Below are 17,926 nucleotides of genomic sequence, written 5' to 3' on the forward strand. Positions count from 1 at the left end.
TAAATTTTAAAAAATGCCTCTGATCATCTGTGGGTTGAGGTATGAGAAGAGAATATCATTTCAGAGTAATCAGAATGCCTTTTCCCAAGTATTATACTTCTCTCACTGCATTTGGCAGAATTGCTGAAGTATGATGGTGGTGTGATAATCTATCATGGATGATCTATTTCTCCAGGGGCTAGGCCACCGTCACTTTGCCATGAAGAGATTTTTATGTGGATTATAATACACTGAACAAAAATATACAGTAAACACAACATGTAAAGTGTTGGTCAAATGTTTCATGAGCTGAAATAAAAGATTCCAGAAATGTTCCATATGCACAAAAAGCTTATTTCTCCAAAATGTTCTTAACAAATTAGTTTATATCCCTGTTCGTAAGCATTTGTCCTTTGCCAAGATAATCCATCCACCTGACAGTTGTGGCATATCAAGAAGCAGATTAAACAGCATGATAATTACACAGGTGCACCTTGTGCTCGGTGCAATAAAAGGCCACTCTAAAATGTGCAGTTTTGTCACACAACACAATACCACAGATGTCTCAAGTTGAGAGGGAGCGTGCAATTGGCATGCTGACTGCAGGACTGTCCACCAGAGCTATTGCTAGGGAATTGAATGTTAATTTATCTAAAATTAGCCTCCTCCAACATTGTTTTAGAGTATTTGGCAGTACGACCAACCAGCCTCACAACCGCAGACCACGTGTATGGTGTCGTGTGGGCGGGCGGTTTGCTGATGTCAATGTTGTGAACAAAGTAGCCCATGCTGGCTAGGCATAAACTACAGACAATGAACACAATTGCATTTTATTGATGGAAATTTGAATGCACAGAGATACATGCCACTCATCTGCCGCCATCACCTCATGTTTCAGCATGATAATGCACCGCCTCATGTCGCAAGGATCTGTACACAATTCCTAGATGATGAAAATGTCCCAATTCTTCCATGGCCTGTATACTCACCGGCCATGTCACACAATGAGCATGTTTGGGATGCTCTGGATTGACGTGTACGACAGCATGTTCCAGTTTCCACCAATATCCAGAAACTTCGCACGCCATTGAAGAGTAGGACAACATTCCACAGGCCACAATCAACAGCCTGATTAACTCTATGAGAAGGAGATGTGTCGTGCTGCATGAGGCAAATGGTCACACCAGATACTAACTGATTTTCTGATCCACGCACCTACCTTTTTTTTAAAGATATCTGTGACCAACAGACTCATATCTGTATTACCAGTCATGTGAAATCTGTAGATTAGGGCCTAATTAATGTATTTCATTTGACTGATTGCCTTAAATGAACTGTTACTCAGTAAAACCTTAGAAATTGCTGCATCCTGTGTTTATATTTTTGTTAACTATAAATTTACATATTTTTAAGGAGTAGATGTATTTTTCGTTAGGGATTTATTTTTAATCAATGGTTTTATATGTTGGAAGCAAGCAATAGGTAGAATAAATGTTTTCGGTTACCTCAGTGCCTGTGTGGACTTGCGGTTACAGTCACTGACCCCATCACACAACTCAAAGGTTAACAGTTAAGGTTAGTGAGTCCTTAATGTTAGTGCTGTGATTCGGGTAGGTTTAAAACAAAATAATAAAAAACGACGTGCTTATGTATCAGTATTATTTTAGTGCTTGCTAGAGAGCATTGTGAATTGCCATAGCGCAGTGGTCTAAGCAGCGCGCTCCGGCTCCAAGCCTCATGAGTGCTGGGCGATCTAGTGACCAGTCCTGTGGCGTTCGTTCAGCAAAGGACCGAGTTTGGTAAGCCCTTTTCACACCTTCCATTATGTGACAATGGATAGGCTAACGGGTTGGAATATAATCAAGTAACACTAGATTATCGCCAGTTGATGTCATTCAAACATTAATAGGCCTACATGCTAAATTCACCCGCACAGCTGATATCCAGTTGCAACCATTATTGGTCACCTAATTACCGCTCCCTAAAATGTGTGTGTTACCTTAAAGTTAGTCCTGCTTGCAACCAACGTCTTTCAAGATATGTTCGCCCTCTGGTTGGTATTGTAATCGGAACAATGTAGTGTCCTTTTTGAACATACTAAGGGCTCTATTCAATCCGCATCGCAGAAGTTCAGCTTTACAGCACGACACAAATGTAAAGAGTAGTGTTCCTGCTTTAGCAGAGACTTCATTGTAAAATTCATTGTAAACGCTACATATGTCGCCTCAAACGGAAATGACCTTTACATTTTTATCACGGAATCTGTAAAGCTTTAGTTTGAATAGATTGGATAGAGCCCTAAGGGGGATTTATTCATTTTTACAAGCATTCCTTACAATATAAAAAAGTACAATATTTCCTCATTTACCATGGCAAATCTACTGTGGCAATTCACGTGACGCTTTGTATGAATGAAAACGAATGTTTGTGTAACTTATTATTATTTTATTCATGTCCTATTTGGGTGATTCTGCAACTTCGGGCACTTTGGCCCTGCTGACTTTCAGAAATAAAAACTTATTGAAACACCATTTTACCAGTATTATAATTGTCTTTGATTTGTCCAGAAACAATATCTGATAATGGCTGCGATCTTACTATTTAGGAATTTATATATTTGTCATTTTCCCCAGACAGCCAGAGACAAAGGTAATTTCCATCGTCATTAAACATCCATTTTAGTTGAAAATGAAATATCATACAATTTATTTAACACATTTGTACATGACTTTGTATTGAATATTGTTTTAAGTGATTTTTAAGATTTTCCTAATATTAATAATTCAACCCTATCCCTGAATGTATAAACTTCCCTTGGTCACAGCTGAAAACATCATGAAAAATAAGATATTTCCACCTAAACTTTTTGTGAAATTATGATAACAACCATATGATATCCGAATCTAAAACAAATCAATCAATGTAAATTATACATAATATACTAATTTACCTTAAAACATATGGGTTGTGATGGAAATGTTTTGGTACCATTCCCCAGATCTGTGCCTCGACACAATCCTGTCTCGGAGCTCTATGGACAATTCCTTCGACCTCATGGCTTGGTTTTTGCTCTGACATGCACTGTCAACTGTGGGACCTTATATACACTGCTCAAAAAAATAAAGGGAACACTAAAATAACACATCCTAGATCTGAATGAATGAAATAATCTTATTAAATACTTTTTTCGTTACATAGTTGAATGTGCTGATGTAACAGTGTAGCTTCCGTCCCTCTCTTCGCTTCAACCCGGGCTCGAACCAGGGACCCTTGCACACATCAACAACTGACACCCCACGAAGCATCGTTACCCATCGCGCCACAAAAGCCGCGGCCCTTGCGACGCAAGGGGAAACCCTACTTCAAGTCTCAGAGCGAGTGACGTCCGATTGAAATGCTACTAGCGCGCACCACCGCTAACTAACTTGCCATTTCACATCGGTTACACTTTGACCTCCTCCTTTTCCGCAGCACCAAGATTGGCAAATTCGCCACTGGCGCCCTGTGCTCTTCACAGATGAAAGCAGGTTCACACTGAGCACGTGACAGACGTGACAGAGTCTGGAGACGCCGTGGAGAACGTTCTGCTGCCTGCAACATCCTCCAGGATGACCGGTTTGGCGGTGGGTCAGTCATGGTGTGGGGTGGCATTTCTTTGGGGGGCCGCACAGCCCTCCATGTGCTCGCCAGAGGTAGCCTGACTGCCATTAGGTACCGAGATGAGATCCGCAGACCCCTTGTGAGAACATATGCTGGTGCGGTTGGCCCTGGGTTCCTCCTAATGCAAGACAATGCTAGACCTCATGTGGCTGGAGTGTGTCAGCAGTTCCTGCAAGAGGAAGGCATTGATGCTATGGACTGGCCCGCCCGTTCCCCAGACCTGAATCCAATTGAGCCCATCTGGGACATCATGTCTCGCTCCATCCACCAACGCCACGTTGCACCACAGACTGTCCAGGAGTTGGCGGATGCTTTAGTCCAGGTCTGGGAGGAGATCCCTCAGGAGACCATCCGCCACCTCATCAGGAGCATGCCCAGGCGTTGTAGGGAGGTCATACAGGCACGTGGAGGCCACACACACTACTGAGCCTCATTTTGACTTGTTTTAAGGACATTACATCAAAGTTGGATCAGCCTGTAGTGTGGTTTTCCACTTTTTGAGTGTGACTCCAAATCCAGACCTCCATGGGTTGATAAATTGGATTTCCATTGATTATTTGTGTGTGATTGTCTTGTCAGCACATTCAACTATGTAAAGAAAAAAGTATTTAATAAGATTATTTCTTTCATTCAGATCTAGGATGTGTTGTTTAAGTGTTCCCTTTATTTTTTTGAGCAGTATATATATATATATATATATACACACAGGTGTGTGTCTTTCCAAATCATGGACCCAGATCAAGTTGTAGAAACATTTTAAAGATGAACAATGGACAACAAATGCACCTGACCTCAATTTCAAGACTCATAGTAAAGGGTCTGAATACTTACAGTACCAGTCAAAAGTTTGAACACACCAAGTCATTCAAGGGTTTTTCTTTATTTTTACTATTTTCTACATTGCAGAATAACAGTGAAGACATCAAAACTATGAAATAACACATGGAATCATGTAGTAACCAAAAGTGTTAAACAAATCCAAATATATTTGAGATTCTTCAAAGTAGCCACCCTTTGCCTTGATGCCAGCTTTGCACACTCTTGGCATTCTCTCAACCAGCTTGACCTGGAATGCTTTTCCAACAGTCTTGAAGGACTTCCCACATGCTGAGCACTTGTTGACTGCTTTTCCTTCACTCTGCTGTCCAACTCATCCCAAACCATCTCAATTGGGTTGAGGTTGGGTGATTGTGGAGGCCAGGTCATCTGATGCAGCACTCCATCACTGTCCTTCTTGGTCAAATAGCCCTTACACAGCCTGGAGGTGTGTTGGGTCATTATCCTGTTGAAAAACAAATGGTAAACAAATGATAGTCCCACTAAGTGCAAACTAGATGAGATGTCATATCGCTGCAGAATGCAGTGGTAGACATGCTGGTTAAGTGTGCCTTGAATTCTAAATAATCACAGACAGTGTCACCAGCAAAGCACCATCACATCACCTCCATGCTTCATGGTGGGAACCACACATGCGGAGAGCATCCGTTCACCTATTCTGCGTCTCACAAAGACATGGCAGTTGGAACCAAAAATCTCATATTTGGACTCAGATCAAAGGACAGATTTCCACTGGTCTAAAATCCATTGCTCTTGTTTCTTGGCCCAAGCACGTCTGTTCTTCTTAATAGTGTCCTTTAGTAGTGGTTTCTTTGCAGAAATTCGACCATGAAGGCCTGATACACGTAGTCTCCTCTGAACAGTTGATGTTGAGATGTGTCTGTTACTTGAACTCTGTGAAGCATTTATTTGGTCTGCAATTTCTGAGGCTGGTAACTTTAATGAACATCCTCTGCAGCAGAAGTAACTTTGGGTCTTCCTTTCCTGTGGCGGTCCTCATGAGAGCCAGTTTCATCATAGCGCTTGATGGTTTTTGCGACTGCACTTAAAGAAACTTTCAAATTTCTTATAATGTTCCAGATTGACTGACCTTCATGTCTCAAAGTAATGATGGACTGTCATTTCTCTTTGCTTATTTGAGCTGTTCTTTCCATAACATGGACTTCGTCTTTTACCAAATAGGGCTATCTTCTGTGTACCACCCCTACCTTGTCACAACACAACTGATTTGCTCAAACGCATTAAGGAAAGAAATTCCACAAATTAACTCAAGGCACACCTGTTAATCGAAATTATTTACAGGTGACTACCTCATGAAGCTGGTTGAGAGAATGCCAAGTGTGTGCAAAGCTGTCATCAAGGCAAAGGGTGGCTACTTTGAAGAATCTCAAATATAAAATCGATTGTGATTTAACAGTTTTTTTGGTTACTACTTGATTCCATATGTTATTTCATAGTTCACGTCTTCACTATTATTCTACAATGTAGAAAATAGTAAAAATAAAGAAAAATCTTTGAATGAGTAGGTGTGTCCAAACTTTTTACTGGTACAGTACGTGAATATATAGTTCAAATGTTTTTGTTTTTTTATACACAATTTTTTTAAATCTAAAAACCTGTTTTTGCTTTGTCATGATGGGGTATTGTGTGTAGATTGATGAGGGAAAATAATGTATTACAGCCTTATTCTAAAATGGGTGTAACGTAACAAAAATGTGGAAAAAGTCAAGGGGTCTGAATACTTCCCGAATGCACTGTATTTGTGCCAGAACATGGTAGGCCCATATGTGCGTGCTGAAGCCAGTGGCCCTAACAGCTTGACCACCCCAGACCACGATTGGACTAAAGTTTGACCTTAGTATACACTTGTATGTCATCAGCCTAGTGGAGACCAATATCTATCTTTTATTAACAGTGGTGGAAAAAGTACCCAATTGTCATACTTGAGTAAAAGCAAAGATAACATAATTGAAAATTACTCAAGGAAAAGTGAGTCACCCAGTAAAATATTACTTTGAATAAAAGTATGGTTAATGCTTAAGTATCAAAAGTAAAGATATAAATCATTTAAAATTACTTATATTAAGTAAACCAAACGGCACAGCTTGTTTTTTTATTTACAGAGAGCCAGGGGCACACTACAACACTCAGACATCATTTACAAACAAAGCATGTGTGTTTAGTGAGTCCGCCAGAGACCAGAGGCAGTAGATGGAAAGGGATGTTCTCTTGAAGTATGTGAACTGGACCATTTTCCTGTCCTGCTAAGCATCCAAAATGTAACGAGTACTTTTGGGTGCCAGGGAACATGTATGGAGTAGAAAGTACATTAGTTGTCAAAAATATAAATAGTAAAGTACAGATACTTTAAAGTACTACTTAAGTAGTGTTTTGGGGTATTTTTACACCACTGGTTATTAAACTATATAAAATGACAGTTGTTGTGTGCTCCATTTCAGATACTTTTTTGTACATTTGAATGTTTTAGTAATCGGGCCTAGAGTTTGAGTGAGCAAGCAAACTTTTTTTATTTTTTATAGCAAACCCTGATCCCAATGACTCCATGGAAAGAACTGCTGATCAATAATTAACTCAGAATTACAGTGAACATTTTAAAACACACCTGTAATACTGACTGTATTACTCCAGCGTACAGTACCTAGTTCTCTTTAACATGATTGCCATTTAATAAATTAGTCACCTAAATGTTTCACATTTTCAACAAAACAAATACAGAAAAAACACATTTTGAACATGTTTTTTGGTGGGAATAAGCCACAATAATTGCCAAAAATATACCCCACAGTAAGTGAACTATTCATTCTTAACCATTATGGCAACAATTGCCATTGATAGTGTTTGCTTGTGTGTCAGACTTTTAGTATACTATAGAGCAAGCTGTGCTGCACTAAAGCCTAATGTAAGTAAGCGTGTGTCTGCGTGTGTCTGCCTGCCCTTGGCTCACCCCAGGGCCAGTGTGGTTGGTCTGAATAGGCCTCTCCTCCTGCTGGACTCTTCTCTCCCGCACTCCAGGCCCAGGGCAGATCGGCCCACTTTCCCAATCACAATGCCCCGGTAGCGCCATGCACTACCCTGGGTTTTTAGCAGTAAATAAGTGCTCCCTCCAAAATGTGTACTAACCCCCCCCCACCCTAGTGAACCCTCCTAGCAATCTGCTGCCATTTTATTATCAAGATCACCATCAAAACACCCCAAAACCCAATGCATGTTTTCCTGTCCCATAGTACAGAGGCTCTTTATGATTGCAAATGGATGAAGAGCTGCTTCCACTTTGGTCAAGTGTGTCGTCCCTAAGCTTGGCCTCATTCATGTTAGCTATACAAGCATATCGTGTCTGGTCTCTGCTTTGTTGATCATTTTTCAAATTGCACTTACATATACACATCTATTAGATACACTGAGTGTACAAAACATGAACACCTGCTCTTTCCATGACAGACTGACCAGGTGAAAACTACAGTATGATGCCTTATTGTCACTTCACATCAGTGTAGATGAATTGTAAGAAATAGATTAAAGAAGGATTTTTAAGCCTTGAGAGATGGACTGTATGAGTGCCATTCAGAAGGTGAATGGGCAAGACAAAAGATTTAAGTGACTTTGAACGGGCTATAATAGGTGTCAAGGGCACAGGTTTGAGTGTGTCAAGAACTGCAACGCTGCTGGATTTTTCATGCTCAACAGTTTCCCGTGTGTATCAAGAGTGGTCCACCACCCAAAGGCCATCCAGCCAACTGTTGCAAGCATTGGAATCAACATGGGCCAGCATCCCTGTGGAATGCTTTCAACACCTTGTAGAGTCCATGCCCCAACAAATTGAGGCTATTCTCAGGGCAAAAGGGGTTGCAACTCAATATTAGGAAGGAGTTTATCAACACGAACACACATTCTGTAAGACTTGTGTAAATTCATTACCCTGGACATCAGTCCCTGTGTGTCTCCGCTCTCCCCCCCCCCCCCCCGAATCATTGCCAACAGTTTCATCAGTAACAGCACAAACTCGTCAGCTGCCATGTTCGCTCCTCCAGCTCCAGTTTCCAACACTGTTCCTCCACAGGGGCAGTGCCAGGGTGCAGTGCACCGGAGACAGTGGGGCCAGGCTGAGAGGAGAGGCCCTCAGGTTTATAACTGGTGCTAACGTGGGTCCTTTGTCCGGATCATATTCACATTCTGATTGTGCCCACATTGCCTCTGATGAATACCCTTTTATAAAAAAATTGTTTTAATTAAAAATAAAATCACTGACTCTCTTGCATACTCACTGCTCTACCCCACACACACACACACGCTGCTGATACCCTCATCTTTCCTGATTGCTTCAACTACCTCGTACCCCTGCACATCGACTCGGTACAGGTACTCCTTGTATATAGCCTCGATATTGTTCATTGATTGTGTTATTACTTCTTTTTATTTTGCTAATGTTTCTTACTTTTTAATTCTGCATTGCTGGGAAAAGGCTCATAAGTAAGCATTTCACAGTAAAGTCTACACCTGTTGTATTCAGCCCATGTGACAAATACAATTTGATCTACACATGGTAGTAAAATGTGTCTCTTATCCACCAACCAGATTTCTTGGTGCCTCCCTGTATGCAAATTATGTGACAGATAATCTTTAAAAATATATATAATTTTTGTAAGACAATTAAGGAGGCGATAAGTCAATGGAGCTACCTGTCAATGGTTTTAGAGACCGGTATAATGATTTAAATGGATTGACCATCCAGATCTGTTTACAATGGATTGATATCCAAATACAAATGGGTCCCTGACTACCTCCGGAGGTGGTCAGGAAGATATGATCACAATAATCTATACCGCTCTAAAAATCTGGACAAGATCAGAATGTGGACAAGATCAAGACAAAGGATGCATGTTAGAACCAGGTATAAATGAGGCTTAGGTGGCGGCCGGGGCAGCATCCATGGTAGACAGGATGCGGACCACCTCAGCACGCTGTGTTGGGGAGATGTGTTGGGTCATGTGCACGATGGAATCCATGGCAACCTCAGGGTTGGCTTGGACCAGGCTAAGAAAAGAGATGAGAGATTGTGAGTGAAATTAAGGCAATGCACAGTAAAACAAAGAATTACATGGAATAAATTGATTATGTGGGAATCAGTGACATTGCACTTTCCTGACACCAGGAAATATCCCACTGCATAAACATATGGTACTATACAAGGCTTTGAGTTGACTGCTACCGGACATCTAAAGGCCAGTAAGTTCCCAGTTCCCAGGCTGTCTCACCTGCGGATTTGCTTGAGGATGTGGTCCCTGCGGATGTACTTAATGTTCTCATCGACAATAGACCTGGCCCCCTCCTCCTCCTTCAGCTGCTTCTCCAGCCACTCCACTACCTCCTCATTGCTGTCCCATAGATACGCCTGCACACATACAGAGAGAAGAGAGGAAGATTACTTTTTTTGGCCTTAAAATGTACCCATTTTCGAGCAGGAGAGTACTACAATAATTTTCTCATAACCTTGCTTGTTTGAACTAGAAAAGCAAGAAAGTGAAAAAAATAAAAAAATAAATGAAAATAATATCCTATCAGAAGTGAAAGAGCTACAAAGCAGACCACTGATGCCTTTTTGACTGGACCTGATAGAGAGATCCCTATTCATGAGCGCAGCCAGTCTCTGATCCCAAACAAAGGCAGACGGGGGGGGGGCTTAGGCAGATTGGGAGGGCGTGACCTCACGCCATTTTAAGAGCGCTCCTGCTTGTAGTCCGCAAGAACATTTAATGCCCTTATTAATCATTTTTTATCCGTTTGATTTTAATTAAGAAACAGCGTGTCGCACTCCTATCTGCACGTGCCAGGGCTCGGATTAATTGTAGCTTAAGATAGCCGGCCCTGATTGGAGTAATGTATTAAGCTAACAAGACGGCCGCTTCTAAAGATATACTCTCAGTGTACCTCAGGAGCTGGGCTTTTTCTAGTCAGCCCTGAAGGCAGATGTCTGGGCTAAGGGACATCTCTTCTATCACCATCACTTCAAGTTAGTTCTACCTAGCCATATCCAAGACACCACAACTCCTGGTTTGAAATGTAACTGATCGGAATGTATTTGTTTTGAAAATGACTAAAACCAGACTTTAATTATGATACTGTAAAGGACGGTATAGATATATACTCTGCAGCCTCTGGTTAGACTGTAAACTCTCCTTCCAGACTCACATTAAGCATCTCCAATCCATAAATTAAATCTAGAATCGGCTTCCTATATCGCAACAAAGCATCCTTCACTCATGCTGCCAAACATACCCTCGTAAAACTGACCATCCTACCGATCCTCAACTTCGGTGAAGTCATCTATAAAATAGCCTACAACACTCTACTCAACAAACTGGATGCAGTCTATCACAGTGCCATCCGTTTTGTCACCGAAGCCCCATACACTACCCACCATTGCGACTTGTACGCTCTCGTTGGTTGGCCCTCGCTTCATACTCGTCGCCAAACCAACTGGCTATCTACAAGTCTCTGCTAGGTAAAGCCCCGCCTTATCTCAGCTCACTGGTCACCATAGCAGCACCCACCCGTAGCACACGCCCCAGCAGGTATATTTCACTGGTCACCCCCAAAGCAAATTCCTCCTTTGGTAGTCTTTCCTTCCATTTCTCTGCTGCCAATGAATGGAACGAACTGCAAAAATCTCTGAAGCTGGAGACTCATATCTCCCTCATTAGCTTTAAGCACCAGCTGTCAGAGCAGCTCACAGATCACTGCACCTGTACATAGCCCATATATATACCTACCTCATCCCCATACTGTATTTATTTATCTTGCTCCTTTGCACCCCAGTATCTCTACTTGCACATTCATCTTCTGCACATCTACCATTCCCGTGTTTAATTGCTATATTGTAATTACTTCGCCACCATGGCCTATTTATTGCTTTAACTTACCTCATTTGCACTCACTGTATATAGACTTTCTGTTTTGTTTTACTGTATTATTGACTGTTTTGTTTATTCCATATGTAACTCTGTGTTGTTGTATGTGTCGAATTGCTATGCTTTATCTTGGCCAGGTCGCAGTTGCAAATGAGAACTTGTTCTCAACTAGCCTACCTGGTTAAATAAAGGTTAAATAAATAAATAAACTAGCCGACAGTGACCGTCAGTGTCTCGGTGCTGTGGTGGGCTGGTTTAAGGAAAGTAGAGGAGCGGGTAGTGGACAGTCACCTTCACGGTCCCCTCAGCCTCTACGAACCAGCGTCTCAGCATGGCCTGGATCTGTCCATCAGTCAGCTCGCTGTTGGCCACCTGGATCTTCATCTTGACCGTGTCCTCCAGCAGCAGACGCCTCAGGCGCCAGTAGAAGAAGTGACGTGACGTCCGCCACTCCAGAATGTCCTGGGAAACCAATCACACACACCAGAGCTTCAGAGAGGATATATCTCACAGACAAGCCATACTAGCTGACACTGTACTTTTAACATTTAAATAGAATCGTATAATGTGTAATTATTCACCAAAACATTGTCTAATATCTGACATTACTTACATACATGTTTTATTATTTTGAACTGAATAAAATATTTGTTCATCATGATATGAGAACTTATGAGTGCAAGCAGTGGTGTCCTGTCATTTATTTGGGCTGAGCCCCACCTGCTTTGAGACCTACATGCCAATTTAAAAAAAAAATATTTTGGCATTAATACGTGTCACATATCAGTTTTAAAGCAATTTTGAAAAAAATATATAGAATTGAGTTAATAAAGCCGCATACCACAACGGTCTCTTTTCCGATTTCTTGATTAAGGCAGCTCCAAAATGCAGGCGTTTCAGCCTAGCTCAGTGCTTTCTGTGGTGGTGGGGCGGGCAAGCAGAAAATAGGAGCGTTGCACCGTGATTGGCTCAGTATTCTGTCACTCATGGGGACCTTGTGCAATCGCCTAGCTTCAGTCTTTTAGTACATCCAAAATGTCAGCCCTTTGGGTCTTACCATAGAGTTATATAACAAGTGCCCTTCCAAGAAGGCTCAAGGTCATTGGCCACAGAAATGACATCAAATCACATTATATGTACAGTAGCTTTGATTGGACTGATCATGTCAACATCTTACTTTCACAATCTTAGCTAGCAGTCATCGTCATGAATCAAGTCTACTGGCAAATCCTTTTTAATCCTTGTCATATGAAGAGAAATAATGAAGAGAAAATAAAGATAAAACGTTTTGTGCTCATCGACCAAACATTACACAAGTTGGACATCGCAAATTCAACAATGAGTTGTTTGGAAGGAATCGGTGACAGTGGCTAACCGCAAGCTTTGCAACTGGGAAGTTGGATTGGAAAATATGTTTTGAACGGTCATCCAACTCGGAATTGTAACCGCCGCGCATAACAATGTCTTATAAGTTGCTGCATAAATGATGTAATGTGCCAGGGAGATATGGTCAGCCATATCAGCTATGTTTTTTTAAAAGGTAGTAAACAAGGCTGAATGAATTGTTTCGTTGCCAGACAAGGATCCACTGATAGCCAGGTGTAGCGGTGGTAAGGATTCCCTCCATGGTGCTGGAAATAAAGCTCTGATGTTGGGACAGCTTTATTGGGGGGGGGGGGGGGGGGGGGGGGTTGCCCCACCAAGATTTTCATGCTAAAAATCGCCACTGAGTGGAAGAGAGACCCCCAGAGAAATCCATTGGTCCTTGGTATTCTAATGGGAATCTGTGTGTCTGTCAATCACAGATTATTGTGCTGTTGCATTTGCAGGCATCCATCAGAGATGATTTTGCTGTTACATTTGCATGCATCGAGAGTGTCAGAGAGATTGTCGTCTCTTATACAGAAATGCCCCAGCAGTCTTCTCTCATGAAGTAACCCATTGTGCGTACACGAGTGTGTGTTTCAAGTGTGTGAGCGTGTGTGTGATAGAGAGCCTGGAATCCTGCCTGGGGCTGTTCTGTGCTTGCTGAGGTGATGGTCCGGGTCATCAGCAGATAATTATAAAGACACGTCTCACAGCCTGAGAGAGATTGGAACACACTATTCCCTAGGCATCTCATCAACTGTACCAGGCTACTGCATCCTGGGTAATACAGGCTTGGTTACTCACATACTGCATAGACATGGTGTGTGTGTATGAGTTAGATTTTATCAAAGAAAACTAACATTTCTTCTCATATTGCTGTGGGGGACCCTATTGCACCCTTCATTTTGATAGTGTTCTGACACAATCTCTATTGTGATCACTTTCGCTTCAGCGTGACTGTGACAGTGTCGTCTCACCGTGATGACGCCCTTCTCCTGCATGCGTCCCGGGGTGTCGTGGAGGTCGGCGAACTGCACGGCTACCTGGTGGTAGATGGGTAACAGGAACTCTTCCCGCTCCATTAGTTTGGTCTCCAGTTCCTTCCTCTCTGGCGGGCCCAGCTCTGGGGTACCTGGGGAGGGGGAGCAAAATGAGCAGAAGGGTTACAACACAAACCATACTGAGCAGGTTATGGTGAGGCAGGGATTATTCACGGAGGTATGATTCAAGCCAGCTGTATGCCAAGAACATTTATGTAACATCAGAAACTAACATGCCAAGGACATTGTGTCAATGTGATGCTGAACATTTGGGATGGGCTACACTTCCTTATTGACAGAATTGTTTGAATTTTTTATTTCACTTTTAACCAGGTAGGCCAGTTGAGAACAAGTTCTCATTTACAACTGCGACCTGGCCAAGATAAAGCAAAGCAGTGCGACAAAAACAACAGAGTTACACATAAACGTACAGTCAATAACACAATAGAAACATCTATGTGCAAATGTAGAAGAGTAGGGAGGAAGGCAATAAATAGGCCATGGAGGCAAAATAATTACAATTGAGCATTAACACTGGAGTGATAGATGTGCTGATGATGTGCAAGTAGAGATACTGGGGTGCAAAAGAGCAAGAGGATAAGTAGCAATATGGGGATGAGGTAGTTGGGTGTGCTATTTACAGATTGGCTGTGTACAGGTATAGTGATCGGCAAGCTGCTTTGACAGCTGATGCTTAAAGTTAGAGAGGGAGATACAAGACTCCAGCTTCAGTGATTTTTGCAATTCATTCCAGTCAAGGGCAGCAGAGAACTGAAAGGCAGCCAAAGGAAGTGTTGGCTTTGGGGGTGACCAGTGAAATATACCTGCTGGAGCTCGTGCTATGGGTGGGTGTTGCTATTGTGACCAGTGAGCTGAGATAAGGCGGGGCTTTACCTAGCATAGACTTATAGATGAACTGGAGCCAGTGGGTATGGCGATGAATATGTAGGGTCAGCCAACGAGAGCATACAGGTCGCAGTGGTGGATAGTATATGGGGCTTTGGTGACAAAACGGATGACACTGAAAGACTACATCAAGTATGCTGAGTGGAGCGTTGGAGGCTATTTTGTAACTGATGTCGCCGAAGTCAAGGATCGGTAGGATAGTCCGTTTTACGAGGGTATGTTTGGCAGCATGAGTGAAGGAGGCCTTTCTGCGAAATAGGAAGATTGTAGATTTAATTTTGGATTGGAGATGCTTTATGTGAGTCTGGAAGGAGAGTTTACAGTCTAACCAGACACCCACAGTTGAAGTCGGAAGTTTACATACACCTTAGCTAAATACATTTAAACTCCGTTTTTCACAATTCCTGACATTTAATCCTAGTAAAAATTCCCTGTCTTAGGTCAGTTAGGATCACCACTTTATTTTAAGAATGTGAAATGTCAGAATAATAGTAGAGAGAATGATTTATTTCAGATTTTATTTCGTTCATCACATTCCCAGTAGGTCAGACGTTTACATACTCTCAATTAGTATCTGGTAGCATTGCCTTTAAATTGTTTAACTTGGGTCAAAAGTTTTAGGTAGCCTTCCACAAGCTTCCCCCAATAAGTTAGGTGGATTTTGGCCCATTCCTGCTGACAGAGCTGGTGTAACTGAGTCAGGTTTGTAGGCCTCCGTGCTCACACACACACTTTCAGTTCTGCCCACAAATTTTCTATAGGATTGAGGTCAGGGCATTGTGATGGCCACTCCAGTACCTTGACTTTATTGTCCCCACCTCTTTAAGGAATACCTGGGATAGGATAAAGTAATCCTTCTAACCCCCCTTTAAAAGATTTAGATGCACTATTGTAAAGTGGTTGTTCCACTGGATATTATAAGGTGAATGCACCAATTTGTAAGTCGCTCTGGATAAGAGCGTCTGCTAAATGACTTAAATGTAAATGTTGTCCTTAAGCCATTTGCCACAACTTTGGAAGTATGCTTGGGGTCATTGTCCATTTGGAAGACCCATTTGCGACCAAGCTTTAACCTCTCTAGGGTAGGGGGCAGTATTTTCACATCCGGATAAAAAACGTACCCGATTTAATCTGGTTATTACTCCTGCCCAGAAACTAGAATATGCATAAAATGGTTTGATTTTGATAGAAAACACCCTAAAGTTTCTAAAACTGTTTGAATGGTGTCTGTGAGTATAACAGTACTCATATCGCAGGCCAAAACCTGAGAAGATTGCATACAGGAAGTGCCCTCTCTGACCATTTCTTGGCCTTCTATAGCCTCTTTATGGAAAATAGAGGATCTCTGCTGTAACGTGACATTTTCTAAGGCTCCCATAGGCTCTCAGAAGGCGCCAGAACGGGGAATGACGACTCTGCAGTCCCTGGCTGAAAAACAGTAGCGCATTTGGATAGTGGTCGATCTGAGAACAATGAAACGGGGGCGCGCATGCACGTGAAGAGTTCATTTTCTTATTTGAGTCTTTGAACGAAAACAACGTCTCCCGGTCGGAATATTATCACTATTTTACGAGAAAAATCGCATAAAAATGTATTTTAAACAGCGTTTGACATGCTTCGAAGTACAGTAATGGAATATTTCAAAATTTTTGGTCACGACATGTGTCTGCGCATCACCGTTCGGATAGGGACCTGAACGCACGGACAAAACAGAGGATATTTGAACATAACTATGGATTATTTTGAACCAAAACAACATTTGTGGTTGAAGTAGAAGTCCTGGGAGTGCATTCTGACGAAGAACAGCAAAGGTAATCCAATTTTTCTTATAGTAATTCTGAGTTTAGTGAACGCCAAACTTGGTGGGTGTCAAATTAGCTAGCCCGTGATGGCGAGCTATCTACTCAGAATATTGCAAAATGTGCTTTTGCCGAAAAGCTATTTTAAAATCTGACACCGCGATTGCATAAAGGAGTTCTGTATCTATAATTCTTAAAATAATTATGTTTTTTGTGAACGTTTATCGTGAGTAATTTAGTAAATTCACCAGAAGTTTTCGGTATGTTTGCTAGTTCTGAATGTCACATGCTAATGTAAAAAGCTGTTTTTTGATATAAATATGAACTTGATTGAACAAAACATGCATGTATTGTATAACATAATGTCCTAGGAGTGTCATCTGATGAAGATCATCAAAGGTTAGTGCTGCATTTAGCTGTGGTTTTGGTTTTTGTGACATTATATGCTAGCTTGAAAAATGGGTGTGTGATTATTTCTGGCTGGGTACTCTCCTGACATAATCTAATGTTTTGCTTTCGTTGTAAATCCTTTTTGAAATCGGACAATGTGGTTAGATTAACGAGAGTCTTGTCTTTAACATGGTGTAAAATAGTCATATGTTTGAGAAATTGAAGTTATAGCATTTGTAAGGTCCACTGGCTGTTGACTAGGTGGGACGATTTTGTCCCACATACCGAGAGAGGTTAACTTCCTGACTGATGTCTTGAGATGTTACTTCAATATATCCACATAATTTTCCTTCCTCATGATGCCATCTATTGTGTGCCCATAGAGGTTAACATGCATGAAACCAAGGCTTTTACGGTTACAGAAGTCAACAAATGAGCGTGCCTGGGGAATGGGAGTGGAACTAGGGGCTGCAGGGCCTGCGTCAACCTCTACATCACCAGAGGAACAGAGGAGGAGTAGGGTAAGGGTACAGCTAAAGGCTATAAGAACTGGTCGTCTAGTGCGTTCGGAACAGAGTAAAAGGAGCAGGGTTCTGGGCGCGGAAGAATAGATTCAAGGCATAATGTACAGACAAGGGAATTGTAGGATGTGAATACAGTGGAGGTAAACCTAGGCATTGAGTGATGACGAGAAGTTTTGTCTCTAGAGGCACCATTTACGCCAGGTGTGGTCACCGCATGTGTGTGTGGGGGGGGGGGGGGCTGGAACAAAAGGGTACGCTAAGGAATATTGAGCAGGGCTGGAGGCTCTACAGTGAAATAAGACAATCACTAACCAAAACAACAATAGACAAGGCATATTGACATTAGGGAGAGGCATGTGTTGCCGAGTTATCATAGGGTCCAGTGAGTAGCTAGGCGAGCTGGAGTCACAGCGATTCAGACAACTAGCGGGCCGTGGCTAGCAAATGGGCCTCAGGGGGACTTCGCAGCGGAAGAGCCTGTTGAAACCCCCTCGGAC

General features: G+C 42.1%; 1 protein-coding gene across 8 annotated transcripts in view; it reads right to left on the bottom strand.

Moving 5' to 3' along the window:
* Window positions 1–6,575: 6,575 nt before the first annotated feature.
* Window positions 6,576–17,926, bottom strand: part of acaca (acetyl-CoA carboxylase alpha) — a 55,919-nt gene continuing 44,568 nt past the window's right edge. For 7 of the 8 annotated variants that reach the window (XM_082960435.1, XM_082960433.1, XM_082960431.1 and 4 more), the window contains 4 exons: window positions 13,748–13,902; window positions 11,694–11,864; window positions 9,750–9,886; window positions 6,576–9,528 (listed from right to left, as the gene is read on the bottom strand). In XM_082960435.1, coding sequence (XP_082816561.1) covers window positions 9,399–9,528; window positions 9,750–9,886; window positions 11,694–11,864; window positions 13,748–13,902 — 593 coding nt within the window. In that variant the 3' untranslated portion in view covers window positions 6,576–9,398. Of the gene's footprint in view, window positions 9,529–9,745; window positions 9,887–11,693; window positions 11,865–13,747; window positions 13,903–17,926 lie in introns of those variants that run through there. The other variant, XM_045692350.1, reaches the window with a different exon arrangement.

Source organism: Salmo salar, chromosome 13, assembly GCF_965601325.2.
Source record: "Salmo salar chromosome 13, fSalSal1, whole genome shotgun sequence".
Taxonomy (NCBI): domain Eukaryota; kingdom Metazoa; phylum Chordata; class Actinopteri; order Salmoniformes; family Salmonidae; genus Salmo; species Salmo salar.